This window comes from Syngnathus leptorhynchus, chromosome 11 (genome assembly GCF_054491065.1).
Source record: "Syngnathus leptorhynchus isolate UIUO chromosome 11, UIUO_Slep, whole genome shotgun sequence".
NCBI classification, from domain to species: Eukaryota; Metazoa; Chordata; class Actinopteri; order Syngnathiformes; family Syngnathidae; genus Syngnathus; species Syngnathus leptorhynchus.
Window position 1 is genome coordinate 1488836 of NC_141205.1, and position 19073 is coordinate 1507908.

The window sequence follows — 19073 nt, forward strand, 5'->3', positions numbered from 1 at the left end:
TTTTGGGACATTTGAAAAGAGATGCATAATTGGCAATAAAAACTTTCAATTTGAGTCAGTTGAAAAAGTTGTTTTCAATTGTAATGAATATTTACTCTAATTATAATTTTGTTTGTTTACTGCTTGACTACGGGACATTGTCACTTTTGTACAAATCCGGGTGTCGGCGTATGAGTGATACATTAACCGAAGACCCCCCTGCAGTTATATTTTACTTATATATTTAACTTATATGACTTTCAAGTAAAATTCCCAATTGGAAATTGATGCTAAATACACATTCAATAATAGTTTTGTTATAATACATGTACTTACCCTTGGCCGAGCAAAAATTACATAATCTCACATCAACTAACTTTAAGGGCAATAAATCATATTTGAAAAATAAACTCAGCATCTTTTTGCATCTACTCACTATTTTCCAAGTTGAGATTTATCCGCTGGTGTGTTGCCAGTTCAATCCTGTGAGTGGGAGTGAAGGCTTTTGAGAGGCAACCTTACCCTTTGCTTTTTCATTGTGGTCCTCAGGGATAGGTTTACTCACATGCTCTTTGGACCTAAAAAAGCTATACGTTCTTAAAAAGGGGGCATGGGAGGATATGCAACCGTGAAGCCTTGTAATGCGTGTTGTAAACAAATATAAGCGGTAGTAAAACACCAATTGGTTCTAGCAAATGTGGTCAAATATTCCACAATTTGCTCAAATAATTCCCATAACATGCATACAGAAATTTTTTTCGTTTTATTTCGTTTAGCGTTGTAAGGAGCTCTTCCCTTGAACCTACGAAGTGGCACCCCACTGAGAGAAACAGTTGACCCTCTCTTCTTCAGTGACACTAAACTTGCACTCCCGATAAAAAATATGCACTGGGAGGTAATGCTCAAAGTCGTGGGCATAAATTAGCAGCATACACCTTCAGAAAGTGTCAGTGTTTTGTTTTTCTTGCTATTTTCAGGCTTCCCTTGGTGCCAAAAAAAAACCTGAAATACGATATAAATACGTATGTGGGGATGTCTGCACCTTGGCAACTTTCCCCATTAAACAAGAGCTCAGTGAAGGGGTTACTTAAGAACCCGTTGATGCATTAGCGAGCCATCCTTGAACTCCTTATGGTCTCAGGTGAGCTAGCCTATTCCAGATGACTTAGGAAAAGTGGGGAGGATGCCAGAGTGCAACAGTACCGACCCTTGATGTTGGTACCAATCAATATTGAAGGAGGTCCTCGTACCAGTACCGACATCTGCTTTACAAATAGCACGCACACAACTAACTAGATTGATGCATGAAAATAATCAATCACTTGGCAAAAGAAGATATGCTCCCCTGGTCAATTGCCTACTTTAAATTGTTTTACATAGTATATTTATGGCCAAGACTTTTTTTTTTCACAGTCGGCGAAAGCTATCAAAAAAATGCACACAACATTGTGGTTTGAGTGTAACGTTTATTTTAGTTGAAGACATTCCACAGGGAATTTATTTACAACATGCGGTAAGACAGCTACATTACTTAAAGTCATTTGAGATACTGTCTGTGCTTGTCTCGCAGTTTTGAAATCAAAATAGGTTCAGCTGTTAAATCTTTGATGTCCGTGTTGAATGACGCATCCGGTTACTAATTGGGGGCACGGCGTCTGTTAGAGGGAGCGCCACTATTTGTGGGAATGCCCTTAATTGTAATTTGGCAATGCGCCGCTAATGTTGGTTGTTGTTTTTGTGTTTTTGTTTTAATAAATAAATGAATAAATAAATAAATACATAAAAATCAGTATTTATTGTGAGTCAAAAGGTTTATTTACATTGAATTCAAAAACAATGTCATGCTTATCTGTTAATGCTTTGGGAGTTAAACAATTCAGTCAATGGATGGTCAGCTTTGATTAAATTGAATTTAACATAAATATATTTAATTTACACAATATACTGTTTGCTTTTAGACATGCACACTATAGTTGTGTCATCTGAAACTACCTTTTTAAAAATGGTATACGGTATTTGTAAAGCTCAGGTCAGGTCAAATTTTACTTGGTAGAACCATCAAAATATATATATGTTTTGATTTTGAAATTTTGAATGAATATAATAATAATTCTTTGACATCATTTTACAATCATTCATTTCATTGGTGTGTCAAAGAAAGGGTTGCTTCAACTGAAGATCAGGAATAATTTCATGCAAGTGACAGCTAAATATTTTTTGGGTGGTCACAGGTCCTGCAGCTTCTGAATTATTTTCATTCTGAAAAAAAATAGACAAGAGATTTGTGATTGTTATTTTCCCCCCTAACACAGCCAAATACTGTGCAGACGTCTACTGGTAAAACTTACCCCTAACTGTCAACTTGGTAGAACACTCTGCTCTCCCCATGGGGTTTTCCGCCACCACCTTGTACTCTCCGGTGTCCTTGGATCCGACCCTGAGTATGAGTAGAGAGCAAACTCCACAGGTGTTGGAGATGTAGTAGTTGGTGTTGGTATTCAGGCTAACGTTGTCACGAAGCCATGTGACATGAGGTGTTGGATCCCCCTTTAAAGCGCAGCTCATGTAACATTCATATCCTTGGGGAGCAACGTGCATTTTTAGCGGGACGAGAAACCTTGGGGGGCACTGGAGGTTGCAGGTTTTGGATTTTGGCATGTTCACTGTGAACTTCTCTGAAAACAAGTGCGGATATGAATTATCTCCGATGTTTTAACTCGTTAAACCTGCTCCTGTACATACCTTTCTTGACCGGTATCAGCCACTTTGGTGATTCAGAGGGTTTAGAGGAGCCCATGTCATTCTTTGCATAGACACGAAACCTATACTCTCTGCCCGCCATTATGTTGCAGGCTGTGAACCTATTGTTAAAGATGTGATCTGCGACAGTGTTCCATGTTCGCTTGCTGGAGTCTCTCTTCATCACAATGTAATACAACCTGTCATCACGTTTCTCATCTGGAGAAGGTTCCCACGAAATGGTCACAGTGCCTGGCACATTTTCTTCTATTTCCACGGGGCCTGGTGGCTTTGGCTCATCTAGAATTAAAATGAAATCGTTATGTTTTATTGGAAATACCTGAGCAGAGGGAGTCCTCTGTTTATTTCACCAACAAACCAACATACGTATTTCATATTACAGTGGTGTCATGGGAACAGAACTCGGTCATAAACCGAGGACTCCCTATATTACTAAAACTCACCTGTGACTCTTATTTCAATACTGAACGTTTCTTGTCCGACAATGTTCTTGACAACGATGGTGTAGACACCAGAGTCTGAGCGCTCGGCTGAAGGAATCAAGAGCTGTGATGTGCCTTCCGAATTGCTAATCGTCACCTTTCTAGTGACCGGGACGTCGTCTTTCAGCCATGTGACTTCAGGCCAAGGGGAGGCCTGCAGGTGATTTAAAAAATAATGACCAATAGAAAATGTGTCTTTCTCTATCTCGGTGGTCCTCATTTCTCAAAACAATTACCTCAAAGTTCAATGTAAGACGTGCTGAATTTCCGGCTTGCACCACCATGAAACTCTTGATTTTGCCGTCGATAAAGCGTGGTCTCACTGGGGAAGGAAAAGCCCAATTTGTTTTTATTTCAGAGAGATGAGAGTTTCTCAATGAAGCCATTCTGTGTGTGCATCGAGGCAGGCACTTCTTTTAGACTTATAAACCAGTCAATCATATAGAAAAAAAAGAATAGTTATTCACCGGGAGGCGGCATTGCAAGGATGTAGTTATTCAAATCCTGTGGTTCTCCCTCTCCTCCATCATTGGTAGCGATCACTCTCACCCAGTACATGGCCATTGACTTCAGGTTTTTTACTGTGTAGAAATTTGTGGTAACTACGTTGGAATTGCAACGCTCCCACTCTGTGTCTTCTGCTGGGCGGATCTCCACAAAGTATCCTTTGGCTTCGTCCGTGACCCCCTTAATGTCCTTGGGTTTGACCCAAGACAGACATAGAGTTGTGTAGCTGGAGTCCGTCACCTTCAAATCAATGACTTTTCCCGGAGGCTCTGCAAAGCACAAATCATAATCATCATAATTATTGCTGCATTTTTTTCAGTATTAGCCTCGTAAAACAATGGCTGTTCATTTTTCAAGTTACCACCTACTTTTGGGATCTCTGGCAAAGACAAACTCTGAAGGTGTGCTGAATTCACCAGCACCAGAGTTGTTTATTGCCGACACACGAAATTCGTATTCCATACCCTCTACCACATCTTTAACAGCAAACCCTTTAGCTGTGGAGACAATTAGCAATTAAAACAAATCTAATCAAAAATTGATATTGCTCAAGGACATCCAAAATAACCTTTGATCATCTCATGTGATGGGTTGACTTGACCCCAGAGATTGCTTCCTTTTTTGCGCTTTTCAAGGTTGTATCCAAGAATACTGGTGCCTCCAGTGTTGGCAGGAGGAGACCAGGAGAGGTTGATACAGTCTTTGAAGGCACTGACAACTTTTGGTGTTGATGGAGGTCCTGGGTATGCTATGTACACAACCGATCAGCATCTTGGTTAGAAATCTAGTCTTTTTGTTTGTATTGAGGTATATTGAGGTAATAAATCCACCTTTTGTCCCGGCTTGAATGTCCTCCGTTTCCATCATATCGCTGGTGCCCATTTCAGTCTCCACTCTGATGCGGTAGCAGTACCTACGACCGTGGTCTACGTCTGAGTCCCGGTATTTGGCCAGTGGACCAATGGGTCCAACCTTCTTCCAGGTGTTACGACCAATCTGTTGCCTCTCGAGGATATAGTTGTCTATCTGGCAGCCGCCACTGTCTTTTGGTGGTCGCCATTTGATCTCGATTGCAGAGGAGGAAGCTTCGACAATCTCCACAGGTCCCATCGGGGGAGTGGGCTTATCTATTGAGGGATGTTAGAGACATTAATCAGAAGATCGAAATATTTAGCACCGCTTGAAATTACAGTAGAACCTCCAAAGTGTAATTGCACCAAACATCATACAGTTTGGATCTTGGAAGACTATTTGACTTTGGAGGCTCCGCTGTATGTACTTTAGCTCATACCTTGTACAATCAGTTCTGTTAAAGCCTCAGCAGTACCATACTCATTTTTGAGCTTTAATTTGACTTCGCCGCTGTCCTTGCGCTGCAGCTTGATCAGAAGCAAACGTGTGTTGCCGTCTGATGTCTCCAGCTTGATATTGGCTTCATCCGAAAGCTCCTCCCCCTCAAGGAACCACTGAACTTTTATCGGCTCTCGTCCAATATAAGATAAACTGAAGGTTGCTCTGTGCCCCTTTTTCACCCTTACAGGGGTAATAAAGGTTTTTAATTCCTCGGGGTCAAATCTTGGTGGATCTAAAAAAAAAAAAAAACAACAACAATGTCAACAGATATTTTAGGCAGTGTATATGTTTTCCAACTACACAAATCACATTGTGTCAGAAAAATTGCAGCTTACCTTCAACAACCACCAAGGCCTCTGTCTTTCGTCCATCTGCTTCAAACTTATATTTTCCAGCAAATTCCTCTGGGACTTTGTGAAGTTTAAGCTTATGGTAGCTTCCTTCTTTTATAATGGTCATACCCTCATTCGACTTGATCTGGAAACAAACACAGTCTCATCCAAAGCTGAATAAATTAGAAAAAAAATAAATCACTATTTTTTTTCACTCTATACCTCTTCTCCATCTTTGTACCAGATACCCACGCAGTCCTCGCTGCTGAGTTTGCACACAAGTTCTGCATCTTCTCCGATGATGGCTTTGCAGTCATTTAGTCCAATGTAGAAGTGAACGCCTGGGTCTGAGGATTATTCAACTGGCAAGTTAGTGAAACTAAGTAATTGCTGCTGACCTCAGCACTTTGTGTTTATCTGTCATACCGTGTGCATTTTAAGTTCACAAATTCATCCATGGGGGGATTAATGCACATTTGAGTATACTTACCTCATAAGTCCTTAAAAAGGTTTCTTTCAAATTTGTTCTACTCAAGCTAGAATTGAGATGTTCTGTATTTGAGGAGGCTATGGCAGGAGTCATTGTTTATCTTAAGGGTGGCCATCTTCATCCTTAAAATTTAAAATCCCTTGCTTCTCTTGAGTTGCGTTTCTCTGAAGCCAGCGGAGGATCAAATGCACTTTGTGTCTTCTCTGTGCAAAATAGTTCACGTACCCGTGGAGTTGTCCTCCATCTTGAAATGATCAAAGGGCATGTCCACACACAAACCTTACTGCTTCCGTCCAAAGAACACAAACCGTTGTACCCGTTGTGTTCATTAAAGTAATTGCTCTCAACGCACTGACCCATCCTCGATTAATATGCGGAAAGCAAGCAAGACTGTTAACATGAATGCACACACAGCACATATGAGATGGAGGTGAAAACACACACACACACACACACACACACACACACACACACACATTAAACAGTACATTACCTCCCGTCATCAGGTCTAATTAAGACGCAGATGCATTGCGTGCCGCACACAAGACCCCGATATGTTTTTATTCATTTGCGTATCAAGGCCTTAATTGCACGGGGTGCGCTCGCAAGTGCATCCAATTTCATTAGCATATCTTCAAGGCAGTCAGAGGTGAAATGCACTCCTGTCGAGAGACTGGAAAAGGTCATTTATTCAATTAGCGTTTGCACAGGCACTACATGTAAAGTCTGAAAACACATTAAAAGTCATTTTCTTATCAAATGACTTCATTATTAAAATACAATGAACTTCCTCATGCATACAAAGTAATGCAACGGCCGCCATCTTACCGATGATTGTCTCCTCGATCAGCGGCCCTTGCCTTACTCTGACACGCTTGCCAGCTGCCGGCTGTTCGTCCTCCTCTTCTTCACTCTCATCAACTTTATCTTTCCCTGCATGGTCCAGTGGCAATATATCACAGTCTTTATTTTTGTCGTGGTTTAGGTGACATCATGGTAAGTACCATCACCCCTCATCAACCAGTGTTTCTAATTGAGTGACGAGTATACATCAAAACATAACAACACTAGTAGCATTCACATTCAGGAGAAGTGCAATGGCAATGCAACACTAGGGTGTTAGTTAGCACAGCTAAAAATGTTCCTACAGACTATTTCTGTAAAATAGCGAAATCTGTGAAATGATGAAGGGCATAGGGAGAGAGGGTCGTTTTGTTGTCATTTAACAATGAAACATTTGTTACAATACGTATCACATGAAATGAAAACTTGGATATACAGTAAAACGGACAAATAAGAATCAAGGCAGAATAGGCATAGCTATTTGACAAATGTTGCTTACTGAAGAAATACGGTCATTTTATACACCATTAAGCAGATACGCAACTCAGTGTCATGCTCAAATGCAAATTGCCATTGGAACTTTCAAGCAGAACTCCACTCATGGCATGCTTAATAAAAGTACTCAAAGTGAACACACACACAGACACAAAAATGCACAACACGTCATTTAGATGAGGTCACCATTTGCAAGACTTGACAAACGTGACTACGATATGAGGCTTTTGCGATAATGCTTTAAATTAACCATGGCAAAATAGTTGGGTCATGACACAGCCTTTATTGTCAGTGCTACTTTGACACCAGTGGTTTCATTCTCAAAACAATTATTGGCCTTCAACTAATCTACGTTGTGCAACCTCAGACATTTCTTACCAACATCAGCATCTTTGATGACCCCGATTTTCTCTTTGGGACTGTTTTCTTTAGTCCTAGACATTTCACTGTTTTGCTCTGCTGTTTCCTCACCATGATCATTTCCTATTGGTGTTGATAAATGGCAGCTTTATCCAGAATATTCATAGGTTGCTTAATATGCACTTGGATTGACAATTTTAAATTATTTTTAGAACAATTCCTTGAACCTTTATTTCAAATTGTCCATGACAACGTTCTTCAGTTTCAACCCAGTGTTTTCATCCTTCGTCATGTTAATCAAGTACTGCAATGAAAGATTTCCTCCTTTTCTCCAGCCCCCTTTCAACTCAAAAGCCTGTGAGATTTTCCCAGAACTCTTTTTTTTTTTCTTTTTTGTTTTTTTTAAATGTACCTCGCCTTTAGTCAGCATTTTCACTGTCAGATGATTTATTGGCCATTAAATATCTACTGGCGTTTCAAACTTTACTTTGGGATGTTTTTCTTTTTTTTTTTTCTCCAGATTTTTGACTTTGGTTTTGCAGTATTAATAAGTATAGTGAATGCATCTTTTACCCATAATATAAATTGTCATATTTTCCTTGTCAAATAATTTAGCGCCTATGAAATTATCTACAGACCTTTCTTACCAACAGCAGCATCTCCGGAATCCGGAATGTTCACTTTGGGACACTTTTCTGTTGTCCCAGAGTTTTCACTTTTTTGCTTTGCCATTTCGTCACCATGATCTTTTCCTATTGGTGATAATACATGACAGCTTTATGAAGAAACAATGCTCCCGAATGTGTTTTTATCATCATACATTTTGTTAAAACTGAGATTTGGGGCATACAGGACTTTCAATTGCTGAGCACCATCAGCATCAGAACCATTTTTTTTTTTTTTTTAAACAAAAGGGTTTATTTGGTGAAAAATGCATCAATTTTAACCCTAGCATCCAAATCCTAAAATTATGTGAGACTTTCAAATTTGACTTTTCGTATATTGCAATGTATTTAGCTCAGCTGCATTTAACTCAATGTTTTTATTCTCAAATAATTTATTGGCCATGGAAATAAACGAGAAAGTGCAACTTTGGACATTTCTTACCGACAGCAGTGTCTTTGTTGTCTGCAATTTGGCTCGCAATGACTTTGGGATGTTTTTCTTTTTTTCCAGACCTTTCACTTTTTGGCTGTGCCTTTCTCTGGACCTGATCATTTCCTATTGGTGATAATCAGTTCCAGCTTTATACATTTGCTCTCATATCTGTTATTAATATGCACTCTTCTGACTCACAATCACAATGGATACTTACCTTCACTTCGTTACTGAGCAAAAGTCAGCGTCACTTCCACTTTATATTTTATCATATTTTTGGGAGAAAAAATCAATCAATTTTTTAGACACAGTTGATTGATATTTTCTTGGTTAAATATATATATATATATATGCTGTATATATGTATTGTAGGACATGGATTGTCTACAGAGTAATGCTGAAAATCCATGAAAAAGCAGACGGTGTTACAAAGATAAGCATCATGATTAAGAAATTAAGATTATGAATATAATTACAACCACAAATGAAATACAATTATACAGGGTCTTCCAAAAATCTACGTTGTTGGAACACCATGTATTTTTTTTCTCTCTCCAGGAATGCTTTTGTAAAATGAATTACAAAAACAGTCTCATCATCATACTCACCTTTACCTACGTCTTGAATAGGGGGACCATCTCCTACTGTTACTTTGTCTACCTTAACTGATTCCATAAATAAGGAGTTTTCCCCAATTTCTTCATTGTCTTCAATCGGATCTGCGACAATAGAACTGCTTCTTTCCTCTTGAATGAAAGCTCTCCTTGCTGGTTCTTCTGCAACACCTTCCACCTTCTTTTCCCCGGCAGGAGCTTTTGCAGCAACCTTGGCCTCTGATTTGGCTTCGACGGACTGCTTTCTAGCCGCCTGAGCCTCGACGGACTGCTTTCTAGCCGCCTGAGCTTTCAGTCGGGCAGCTTCCTCTGCAGCGTCCCGCTCCAACTGAGCCTTCCTCAGATTCTCCTCCATTTCCTTCTGGTACCGTTCCTGCTGCTCCTTGGCGATCCTCAGCAAGTCTGCATCATCATCCACTCCGGCTAGAGTGTTTTTCCGAGCCGGTTCCTTTCCTATGCTGTTCGCCTCTTTATCCGCTGGGGGGTTAAAATGTATTAATAGATTACAGCATACCAGAATTTTTTTCTTTTTGTGTGACTTGTTTTTTGTTTTTGATTGCCAATTGAAAATGGAAAAAAAAAAATACTCTTTCTAAAAAAATGATTCCTCACCTTCAACCACAAGCCAGGCATTACATGAATTGATGCCTGCCACAGCGGCGTAGATGCCAGCATCCGATGGCGAGCAATCGCGCACGATCAACTTGTGGATAAGCATATCTTCTGAAACGGTCATTTCAAACTTTTCGCTATTTGACAGTGGCTCGTTCTTGCCCAACCACTTGATCTCATTCTGAGGAGCAGTTAGGACACATGTAAAGAGTGCATCCTGTCTTTCATCCGCCTTGACCTCTTGGATTTTCATAGCAAAGTCGACCTCGGGTACTGGAGAATTATGTAAAACACAGAAAGGAAAAGCAATGGCCAGTCAATTGCATTGCAAGGATAACACTGAGGAGTTCAACAAAAGTTTATGTAACATTTCCCTTCCATCCAGTGTTTTGCAGGACCCAAAACTGAAATAGGTTATTAATGCAATTCAACTCTGCAATTCACCAGCTATTTTAAAATACATCACAATCCTGGAGGTGTACCTTTAAAGTTTGCAGTGAATACAGAGGCGCCCTCCTCATCCTTGGAGTAGAGGTCTTCGTCATGTTTTTTGCCAACTTGGATCAAAGAATGTTTTATTTGGTCGTCGAAGGCAAACATTTCGCTTTCCTGAAGTTGACAAAACACAAAAATTCAGGGTGAAACTCTATGAACTCACTCACTGTACTTGAAGTTTGTACTCGTCAATTCCAAAAGGCCCAAATGAACCAACTTATTAAACAATCATGTACCTCTGCAAGATTGATGCCTTCTTCTTGCTTCATTTGCTTCAGTTTCTTCAACATCCCACGGAAGTTGGTGAAGCCGTATTCCGCACAAATGCGCTCATAGTCTTTCTTATCTGCATTCATGAGAATTTTCCAGACCTCCTCCTCAGGGGTGGCCATCTTATCGTCTTGTGCTCCTACCTCAGTAGTGCTGAGCAAGAAATCACCGATAAAATTGTTTTGAATATTATCCTGAATACAACTTGTGTTGAACGTAGTACATGGGGACTGACCGTTTCCTCAGCTTTTTGCGAAGAAAGTCCGGTATATCTAGGCAGGACACAAAAATCAGTTGGCCATGACTTTCTTTAGTAATACCCCACACTTCCTTAATATGCAACAGAGTGGTGCCAATGACCTACCTAGCAGATCAGATCTAGGTCTGGGAGTTAAGCTTACAACTCACTAATGTGTTTTCTTTTAAGGTTTGCAATGTTTGTCCTGAAGAGGATGCAAGATATTTGTCATTTTTGTGACCATTTACTCTGGTCTTACCGTCCCCGTATGTCTTCTGAAGTTCCTTGGCTTTGCAGAATCCCACTGTGAACAATTAATGAACAGATTATTTTTTGTTTTCATTTTCACACTGGCTCTCACTGATGTAATATCCTAAATACCTTCAATAACGTTCAGGACGGCGGTGCAAACGGCTCGTCCATAATCATTTGTTGCATAACACTTGTAGGTGTCGGCATCCTCTGGGGCCACTTTGGGAAACTGATAAAAAGGCACTTTTCATTCTCATTGAAAATTGTTTTTCTTTAGCACCGTTCATACATTTTAATGAGCGCCGTACTGTACCTCCAGAGTATGCTCGTGTGATGATTCGTTGTAATTTTGCCGACATTTGTCCGGGTGAAAAACGATTTCTCCATTCGCTCGGGTCCATGTGACGCTGGGTTTTGGATTCCCCACAACTATGGCTTTAAAGTATGTACTTTTTCCTGGGATTTATAATGATGCAAGTCATTAGTAACGATAACCATGCCATTGTTAATTTGTAAAAAATGGGAAGCTAACCTTCTTGAATAGTAATTGCAATGGGTTTGCGAGAAAAATCAGGGGTTGTCTTTCCCTCTGGCAGTTCTGCCTCAAACTGTGTGATCATGACACCTGCCACTTTGGACTTCTTCCTGATTCCTAATCCGATGAGGAAAAAACATATTAACAACAATATATTGTATATATTGTACATTTTCGATTGATTATGATATTTCACACATAAGCCAAATATCCCAAAGTTGTTATGAGTAGCGTACACACAAAGAACATTGATGAAGGCTATAATTCAAAGAGCAGGGAAAATGGACAAGGCAGTAAACATCTGAGTATAATTGTGAAGTGGTGTTGGGGGATAAAATGAGCCCTTGGCTAAGAATAACAGTAATTACCATTTCAAATGCAAGAAGGTTACAGCAAGTAGCCAACACATTATATAGCAATTGCTCAAGAAAGATTCAAGAAAGATTCACAGAAAAGACCAAACCTATGCCCAAAGCCACTTTCATTGAGTACATTTATTTAAGGATGGCATATGTTCTTTTTGGAGAAATTCGCTTGCTCTTCTTGGAAAACCACAAGACACATATTATGTTAATTCACATTGTAACTACTCAACATGTCATTACAGCTGACTGACAGCACTCTAACATGGTGGCCCTCCCATCATATAATGAGCAATTCACGTTGTAAATCAGGGTCGAGAAATACTATTTGTGCAGTTTTTCTCTTGCATTATCATCGAGTTTAATAAAACACTGACTTTGTAACTGTGTAAGATTTTTATTTTATTTTAACTGCAGTTAAAATAAAATGGATATTCTTTTTAACAAATCCCAGCTGAGATTTGTCAATGAATACGCCCAATAAAATATGGACATAAACATGATTGTTTATGACATATTTATAAACAATCATTAGCAACTGTATGTAATTTTAGACATTGACTGTGAGTGCATTTTTCTGAGCAAAGAAAGATTATTAAGGTTATACCACAAGTCATTCAACCCATGATGAAAGGTTGCTCAATTGCTACAGTATCATAAGGCCTCAGTTGTCAGTTGAATGAAATGTGTTATCGACTCTAGTGATTCCTCATTTCACTTATTTAGTCCAGAAATAATTGTTCTTACAAAAAGGAATATACCGTATTTTTCCTTATCGATCTTTGCCAGCAACAAACACTAAAGGCAGAACATTTAAAAGCTCTTCCACTAGATGGCAGAAGGTCCAATCACCAGTGAATCTACTTGACAACCATTCATAGAAAGCAATTGTGATTATCAATTGTCATGATAAAGTGAATATTCTTTCTGTCATATTTTGGTGTGCAATGACATTTTTAACAGTGGTAACTCTGCTCAACAAGTCCTGGTAAACTCTTATTAAAGCCCAGTGGATGTAGTCTCTACACAGTAATGCTGTGTGGCAAAGCAATCATCAGATGATGATTTTCAGTAGCATGAGCGGAATTCATGAACACACTGCTATATATTTCCATGCAAATATATGTTGGCTTATCAAGGAAAGCTCCAAGTCAAAACCAGACATTAGTCACACTCACAACACGTTAATTGCCAAACACTAAAATAGTTCACTAGCATTCCATCAGGTCAAAGCACTTTTAAATGTAACGTATTTCAAATTCTGGGTGCATTAAAACATCGGTGCTGGAATCAATATAGCCAGAATCTGATAACTGAGAAGAACTACAATGTCTATTGCCATGTTTTGTTTCGAGTAGTTCGCAGTCATTCAGAAATTGGCGGAAACTCACCAAGGAACGAATCTCTTGATTGAAGACCACACCATGCATGCGACCAACCAACATGTACTCATGCGCTTACAAAAAGTGAATTGTACTTGTGGGGTTTCATTCGTACTTCACACCGCATACCTTTGTCATCCAGATGGCCTTTCTCAGAAGCGTCGACTTAACACGTATCGGGATGGTAGGAAAAGGAATAGGACAGTTTAGGGGAAATCTCATAAAAATGCTCACGCTTTGGCAGGATGTGGAGACAGACAACATAGTATTCCACTTTCCCAGAGGATGGGAGGCATACTAACACAACACACAATCCAGACATCAGACGTACATTGGTTAGTCACAAAATAATGACCATGATGTCAGCGGTATGGCTTTGGATGAATGCAATGTTCAAGATTTCACGGGATGATTTCTTGACAGTGCTTGAGAGAAAACGACTTACTTTGGGTAATAAGCAATTTCTGACAGCAATTTCAGCCTCGTTCCATTTTTCCCCAACACTCCCACACTCATTTATCCTTTGTGGGATTGCCCTCTCTTGCAGTGTTGAGTCTTGCTTTCAGCATCGTTGTTAAGAGCGCCAGATAAGAAGGAAATTGTGTCTTTTCTGAGAAATGTCTTGCATTGTCAGGAGAGTTACACAACTCACATTTCCCGGGGATTGGTTACTTGTGGATCGGCATGAAAAAAAGCACAGTGCTGCACCTTTTTTATTTATTCTTTTTTTTTTTTTTAGGATATTTGTTCCAAAACTGCAAAAAAGACTTTTCTTGGGGTTATTCTTCATTTCAGGGGCCAAAGATGATTATGGTGGAAAAACTGTATCAAAAAAGATGACTGATTTTTTCCCATTTTTCCCTTAGATGAACACTGTTGAAAACATGGACGGAAAAATACACAAACAACTGTGACTGATCCTGCCCGGAAGAGGGTGTCCCTGTTACTGCACTTACCCTTCTGCCCAACGGCAGTTTGATCCGTCACCTTTGACTTTTTCATCTTGCCGTTTGGAGATTTCCAAGGTTTCTGTCACCAAAAAGCAGAGGGAATGCATGTCAGCATGTCATAAGGTACTGTCAACATGAACATGTCATGTTTTTCTCAATTTGCTACATGATTCATACACTATAAAAACTTACCTCAAAAACAGAGCAAAAAAATACTGTCATGAAACAAAATTACTTGTGAAAGTTGATTTGGCTAGGTTTTCTAAAATTGAGTTTACAGCTGTGGCATTTTTTATTTTAAATCTATTCTAAACTTACGACAAGACAAAATGGCTTTACAGACAAAGAACAATTACTATATTTAGCCTTCATTTGGAATATTTCATCTTGGTTGAATTTGAATTTTTGCAATGTAGAAGAAATGAGGGCAGATTATTGACGCCAAATTCCCCCCCAAGCTTGCAGTTACTCTGTGCTGCCAGTCAGGGGCAGTAACATAATTACTATTTCAGTTTGAGATGAGTGCCTCCCCTTGGGAATTCCCCCCTGTCAAGAATGTGTTAATTCAGTGAGGCAAAAATAAACAAGGTGACGAGCTTCCAGGCTTAGCGTCGTAACACGGACACTGTGTTAAAGCCTCGTAATGTCAGCGCACTTGAGACCTAGCTCAAATTGGACCACTGATCACGATGTGCGTACAACATCTTAGTATTCATACGAGATCCACAGGTGCAAAGCAACATTACGAAGCACATCATGCATCATTTTATGTGGTGACTGTTTCTTAGCATTCGTGAAAGCATTTGACCCTAACCTTCTCAGTGGACAATGATACTCAAGTGTGGTTGCATCTATGTATAGGTTTGGCAAAACAACTGATTATTTTCAGTTGAGTCAAGGAATGGATGTGGAAATTGACATGAAATGTTCAAGTCTTAAATTCTGTGTGACTAACATTAGATTTTCCAACTTGGAAAACTCACAAGATGGTGCCCTTTTATTTTAAGGTAGCACTTAGAGTGCCCCTTAAGTCAGCGTACGCAGTGATCTATCACTAACCACTAACTAAATTGCACGAGTTGCAATTTGTCCAAATGACGGGATTTTTATTTTGTATACTGCAAATTGCATGGTATTAAATTGTTTCTTCTAGTACAACCTGGTATTGGTATGCAATGCAGTCATTGAAAAAGCAAAATCCAGTGGGATTTGCTATTAATTCCGAGAGACGTGATTTTTCTAAAAGAAAATAGGACTTGTGTTGACAAGTGCATCATTACGTAATACAAATGCATCATATAAATCTCCTGCAATGCATTTCGGGGGAACACGGCTTGCCTTTTGCGAGTGTTTTATTTCCAGTTGGATAAATGTGCAGACGTGCAGTATAATGTTGGCCTTTAGCAGGAATAGTGGCTCTTGTTGGAAAAACACATTGGTGGAATACAAAACATGCTGGAAGAAAGATGATTCCTGGCAGCAGACCTCTTTTCATTAAATGCACTCTCCCTTTTTACATCCAAGTGTTTGGCTTAGGCTCTCATCTTTTTAGAAACCTCATATTTCTTTAAATGAAGAATGCATTAGAGACAAAAACATTTGCCAGCTTCTTTAGCTTTGATTCCAAAGAGCCCATTTATACCCTCCAAAGCCAACATGCTCCCAAAATTTCCCCCAAAAATATACATTAAAAGTCAGCCACTTCCAAACATCAGCATGTGTAGCTATGTAAAGGATTAACTCAATTTTTTCAGCTTCAGAATAATTCATTTGTGCCATTTTGCCTCGTAGTCCTACTTCCTGTTTACTAAAAATGACTGCGAACATCACATGACCAAAATCAGAAAATAGGTGATGGTCATTCATTTTAGATTTATGACAAAATGTCATCAATGAAGGCAATCTTTTTGTTGCGGTTTTCAAACTTCCTTTTCCTACAGCTGCCCACTTTCATGCATGACTATCATGCTTGAGGTATTCTTGTTTTAGTTTGATGTTAACAAAGAAGTTATCAAAAACGACCCAATCTCATTTGAGAAACTAAAATTCCCTGCAGATCGGAATAGCTTGTTTATGACATTTGTGGAAACACTACCCCACCTAAATATAATAATATCTAATGTCTTTGGCCCTCGCTACGTGACAAGTGTTGGTGGTCCAGCCACCTGGTGACTGGACCTGGTGACCGCTAATGCTTGACACAGCATCTGCACCTTCTCAAATGCCCGGCCCTGCATTTCTTGGCTCTGCAGAACTTGGCCTGTTGACAAGACCTCGTGGTGACAAATGATCACTAATGGGCATATTTGAACATCCCTGTGGATTTCCACATTTGGTTAATTGCGGCAGGCTGACAAAGTGATCCGTGCGGAGCAGGTCGAAGGCAACAGGAAAACGACAGGTGGTTATTTGTGGCTATGAACTCCTGGCTTTGCTTTTAGTGTGATGTTAGACTTCAGAGCTGCTATTGGAATACAACGTGCTTCATGTTTGCAGCATCACTGGTGTGAATAGTATCAGCTGCTTGTTTGTTTTTAGCGTGAGGAAAAATATCTTGTTTATCCCACGTCTGACCCTCCCCTCTGAAGGCCAATGTATCAATTTGATACCGCTGTCTAAAGTTCATCAGACTGTCACACCCTCACAGCTCCTGACTCTCACGCTCTCCGTTGCCTGGAAGCAACTTACCAGTTTAGAAAGCGTGACATTCAAAGTGAGAAAGGCTTTACGCATTATTAAATTGATTCCACGTCAAATCTATATGCCAAACCCTGCCTTGGGTCTACGTCTAAATGAACCGGACGTCGTCGTATCACATAAAACGCGACGTAAATATTTGCCAGTAACTTTATTGGTCTTTTAAGCTCAAGTGCTGGCTCATATTCATCACCTGAGTGCTTTACAATGCAAGCTGTTTATAGTGCCTATTTGGTATTCCAGAAAGAACAAGCTTCTGTACATTGTCCTCATCTTCACATTCAAGGCCACCTACCTGCTTATAGTCCTGGCTGCTGTTTTCAGTGTATAGATCCCCCCTCCCCTCGGAGGTGTGCAGGTCTGTGCTTGATGCTTCTCTTCCTGACCACCGCCACAAGCTCTTCAGACTTTTTTGCCTTTACTCCAGGAGACGTTGATAGTGGTTGAGTAGATGGTGCAGGGAGGGGGCATCTGTAGAAGGGTGGGGCAAAGAGCAGGTTAAATACCTCATATTGAGTCGTTTGTCCCTAATGACCGTTCCATGACTGAAGCTGGAGCGCTTTCTTACCAGAAACAGTTAAAATCTTTTTGGAATGTCCTGTTTTGATACTTTGATACTAAAACATTTGTGCTGTGTCATTTTAGTAGACAAAAATGCCAGGCCAGTTCATGTTTTTAACTTCACTTCAATAAATGGGCCCTTGTTTCATGAGATGGAAAAGGGTAAAAAGTGTTGCAGTCTATCTAGGATACTTGGCTCTTATTCTGGCTGCTTTGGGAGAATCCTCTTGTCAGGATTTATCCCAATTTTCTTGTGTCTTGTTAAGACCGATTTTATATTGATCAGTCAAACTCTCCATAGGCGATACTGAGCGAGTTTTTGAAGTGAGAACCCTTCAACTACTGCCGTGCTATACCAATACAAAGTAAATATTGTAAATCCTATCCAGTATATGAGTATCTTTAGAATGTTTTTCTAGGAGACGCAGTTTTCCCGTTGCAACGAGTTATGTGTGCCAGTGTCAATTTTACCCAAAGCACCATGGTTGCAAGCCTTATCAAGACCACTCTGCAGCATATCTGGGGCATGCCCTGCCAACCCTAATTGGAATGAATGCAAGTGACAGTGGCCACCAAATGATAAATTATACTTTTACGAAGGAAGCAGTGTTCACATGATTTCCAAGCAAACAACATAATAGCCCACAATGGCATCACAGCTATTGTTCTTAAAACAAAGGTTCAAGGCTTTTGCTTTTATTGCCAACTGTTAATCCATTTAGATCTCGGGACTTGATGTGTACTATTTTTAGGACCCAGCATCTGATGAGCTTTGCCAGGCATGCATTGTCCGTAGATGTCTGTATTATAAACTGTGGTGCAGCTGTTGAGGTTCAATGCTATGAACATCTCAATTATGTCTGAGAATAACGGCTGTTGCTATTAGCGACAAAAAGAGTCACAAAATACGCATGAGAAGAAGAGTCTATCAAAGAATCATCCAGAATGGAGAAAGTCACAATCTGGGCCCAATATGGACCATGTGACTGTTTAACTCTTTTAAATTTAGAAGGACCCTCCTCCCTTAGTACATGCTGAAAATGAACATGTGGGTTAGGATCTCATCTGCACATGCAAGAGACTCAAGTTTAAAAAAAAAAAAAAACTACCAAACAATGAGCGATTAAAAAAACAAACAAAAAAAGAGTGGTGTATGCCTAACTACACGTTAGAGCTTGCAGAAATTGTTTAAAAGGCTTTAAGTGACAAAACGACAGTTGCTTCATCCAAGCAGGAAGAAAAAAAGGTTCATCTTTCTCACTTGAACACATCATCGCTGGTGCAAAGGTGGCTATTGAATTAACAAGCACTGTAATTGAGAAATCAGTGGATTTTGTTTGAAATGTCAGAAGAATTTGAAGAATTTCAGTCTATCTGATACCCTGAAAACATAAGCTCTTAATCCT

The 19073-nt window shown here is 39.7% G+C and overlaps 1 protein-coding gene and 1 long non-coding RNA gene across 4 annotated transcripts in view; one reads left to right on the top strand and one right to left on the bottom strand.

The window, feature by feature from the left end:
• LOC147048740 (uncharacterized) overlaps positions 1-19073 on the top strand; it is a 149200-nt gene that overhangs the window by 24091 nt on the left and 106036 nt on the right. For all 3 annotated transcript variants that reach the window (XR_015067577.1, XR_015067575.1, XR_015067576.1), the window contains one exon: positions 14326-14532. This is a non-coding gene — a long non-coding RNA (uncharacterized LOC147048740). The remainder of the gene's footprint in view (positions 1-14325; positions 14533-19073) is intronic.
• On the bottom strand, positions 1543-18250 carry LOC147048743 (immunoglobulin-like and fibronectin type III domain-containing protein 1). The gene is made up of 27 exons (XM_085924107.1): positions 17675-18250; positions 17402-17577; positions 14416-14488; positions 11713-11832; positions 11494-11636; positions 11310-11409; positions 11188-11232; positions 10926-10962; positions 10657-10843; positions 10408-10534; positions 9926-10198; positions 9308-9790; positions 8709-8822; positions 7620-7724; positions 6732-6836; positions 5636-5760; positions 5417-5558; positions 5020-5313; positions 4559-4855; positions 4297-4476; positions 4097-4225; positions 3689-3997; positions 3458-3543; positions 3183-3375; positions 2722-3018; positions 2328-2654; positions 1543-2238 (listed from the first exon to the last, which is right to left on the bottom strand). The coding sequence occupies exons 3-27, from the start codon at positions 14459-14461 to the stop codon at positions 2234-2236; spliced, it is 4269 nt and encodes a 1422-aa protein (XP_085780233.1). The 5' UTR covers positions 14462-14488; positions 17402-17577; positions 17675-18250; the 3' UTR covers positions 1543-2233.

What these genes read in the sequence shown, in the direction of transcription:
- LOC147048743 (XM_085924107.1), bottom strand. Translation starts at nt 14,461, where the DNA reads ATGAAAAAGTCAAAGGTGACGGATCAAACTGCCGTTGGGCAGAAGG. An exon ending in TCAGAAGACATACGGGGACG is followed by an intron (nt 10,963 to 11,187) that starts GTAAGACCAGAG and finishes TGTCCTGCCTAG; the next exon opens with ATATACCGGACTTTCTTCGC. An exon ending in ATTCACTGCAAACTTTAAAG is followed by an intron (nt 10,199 to 10,407) that starts GTACACCTCCAG and finishes ATAATTCTCCAG; the next exon opens with TACCCGAGGTCGACTTTGCT.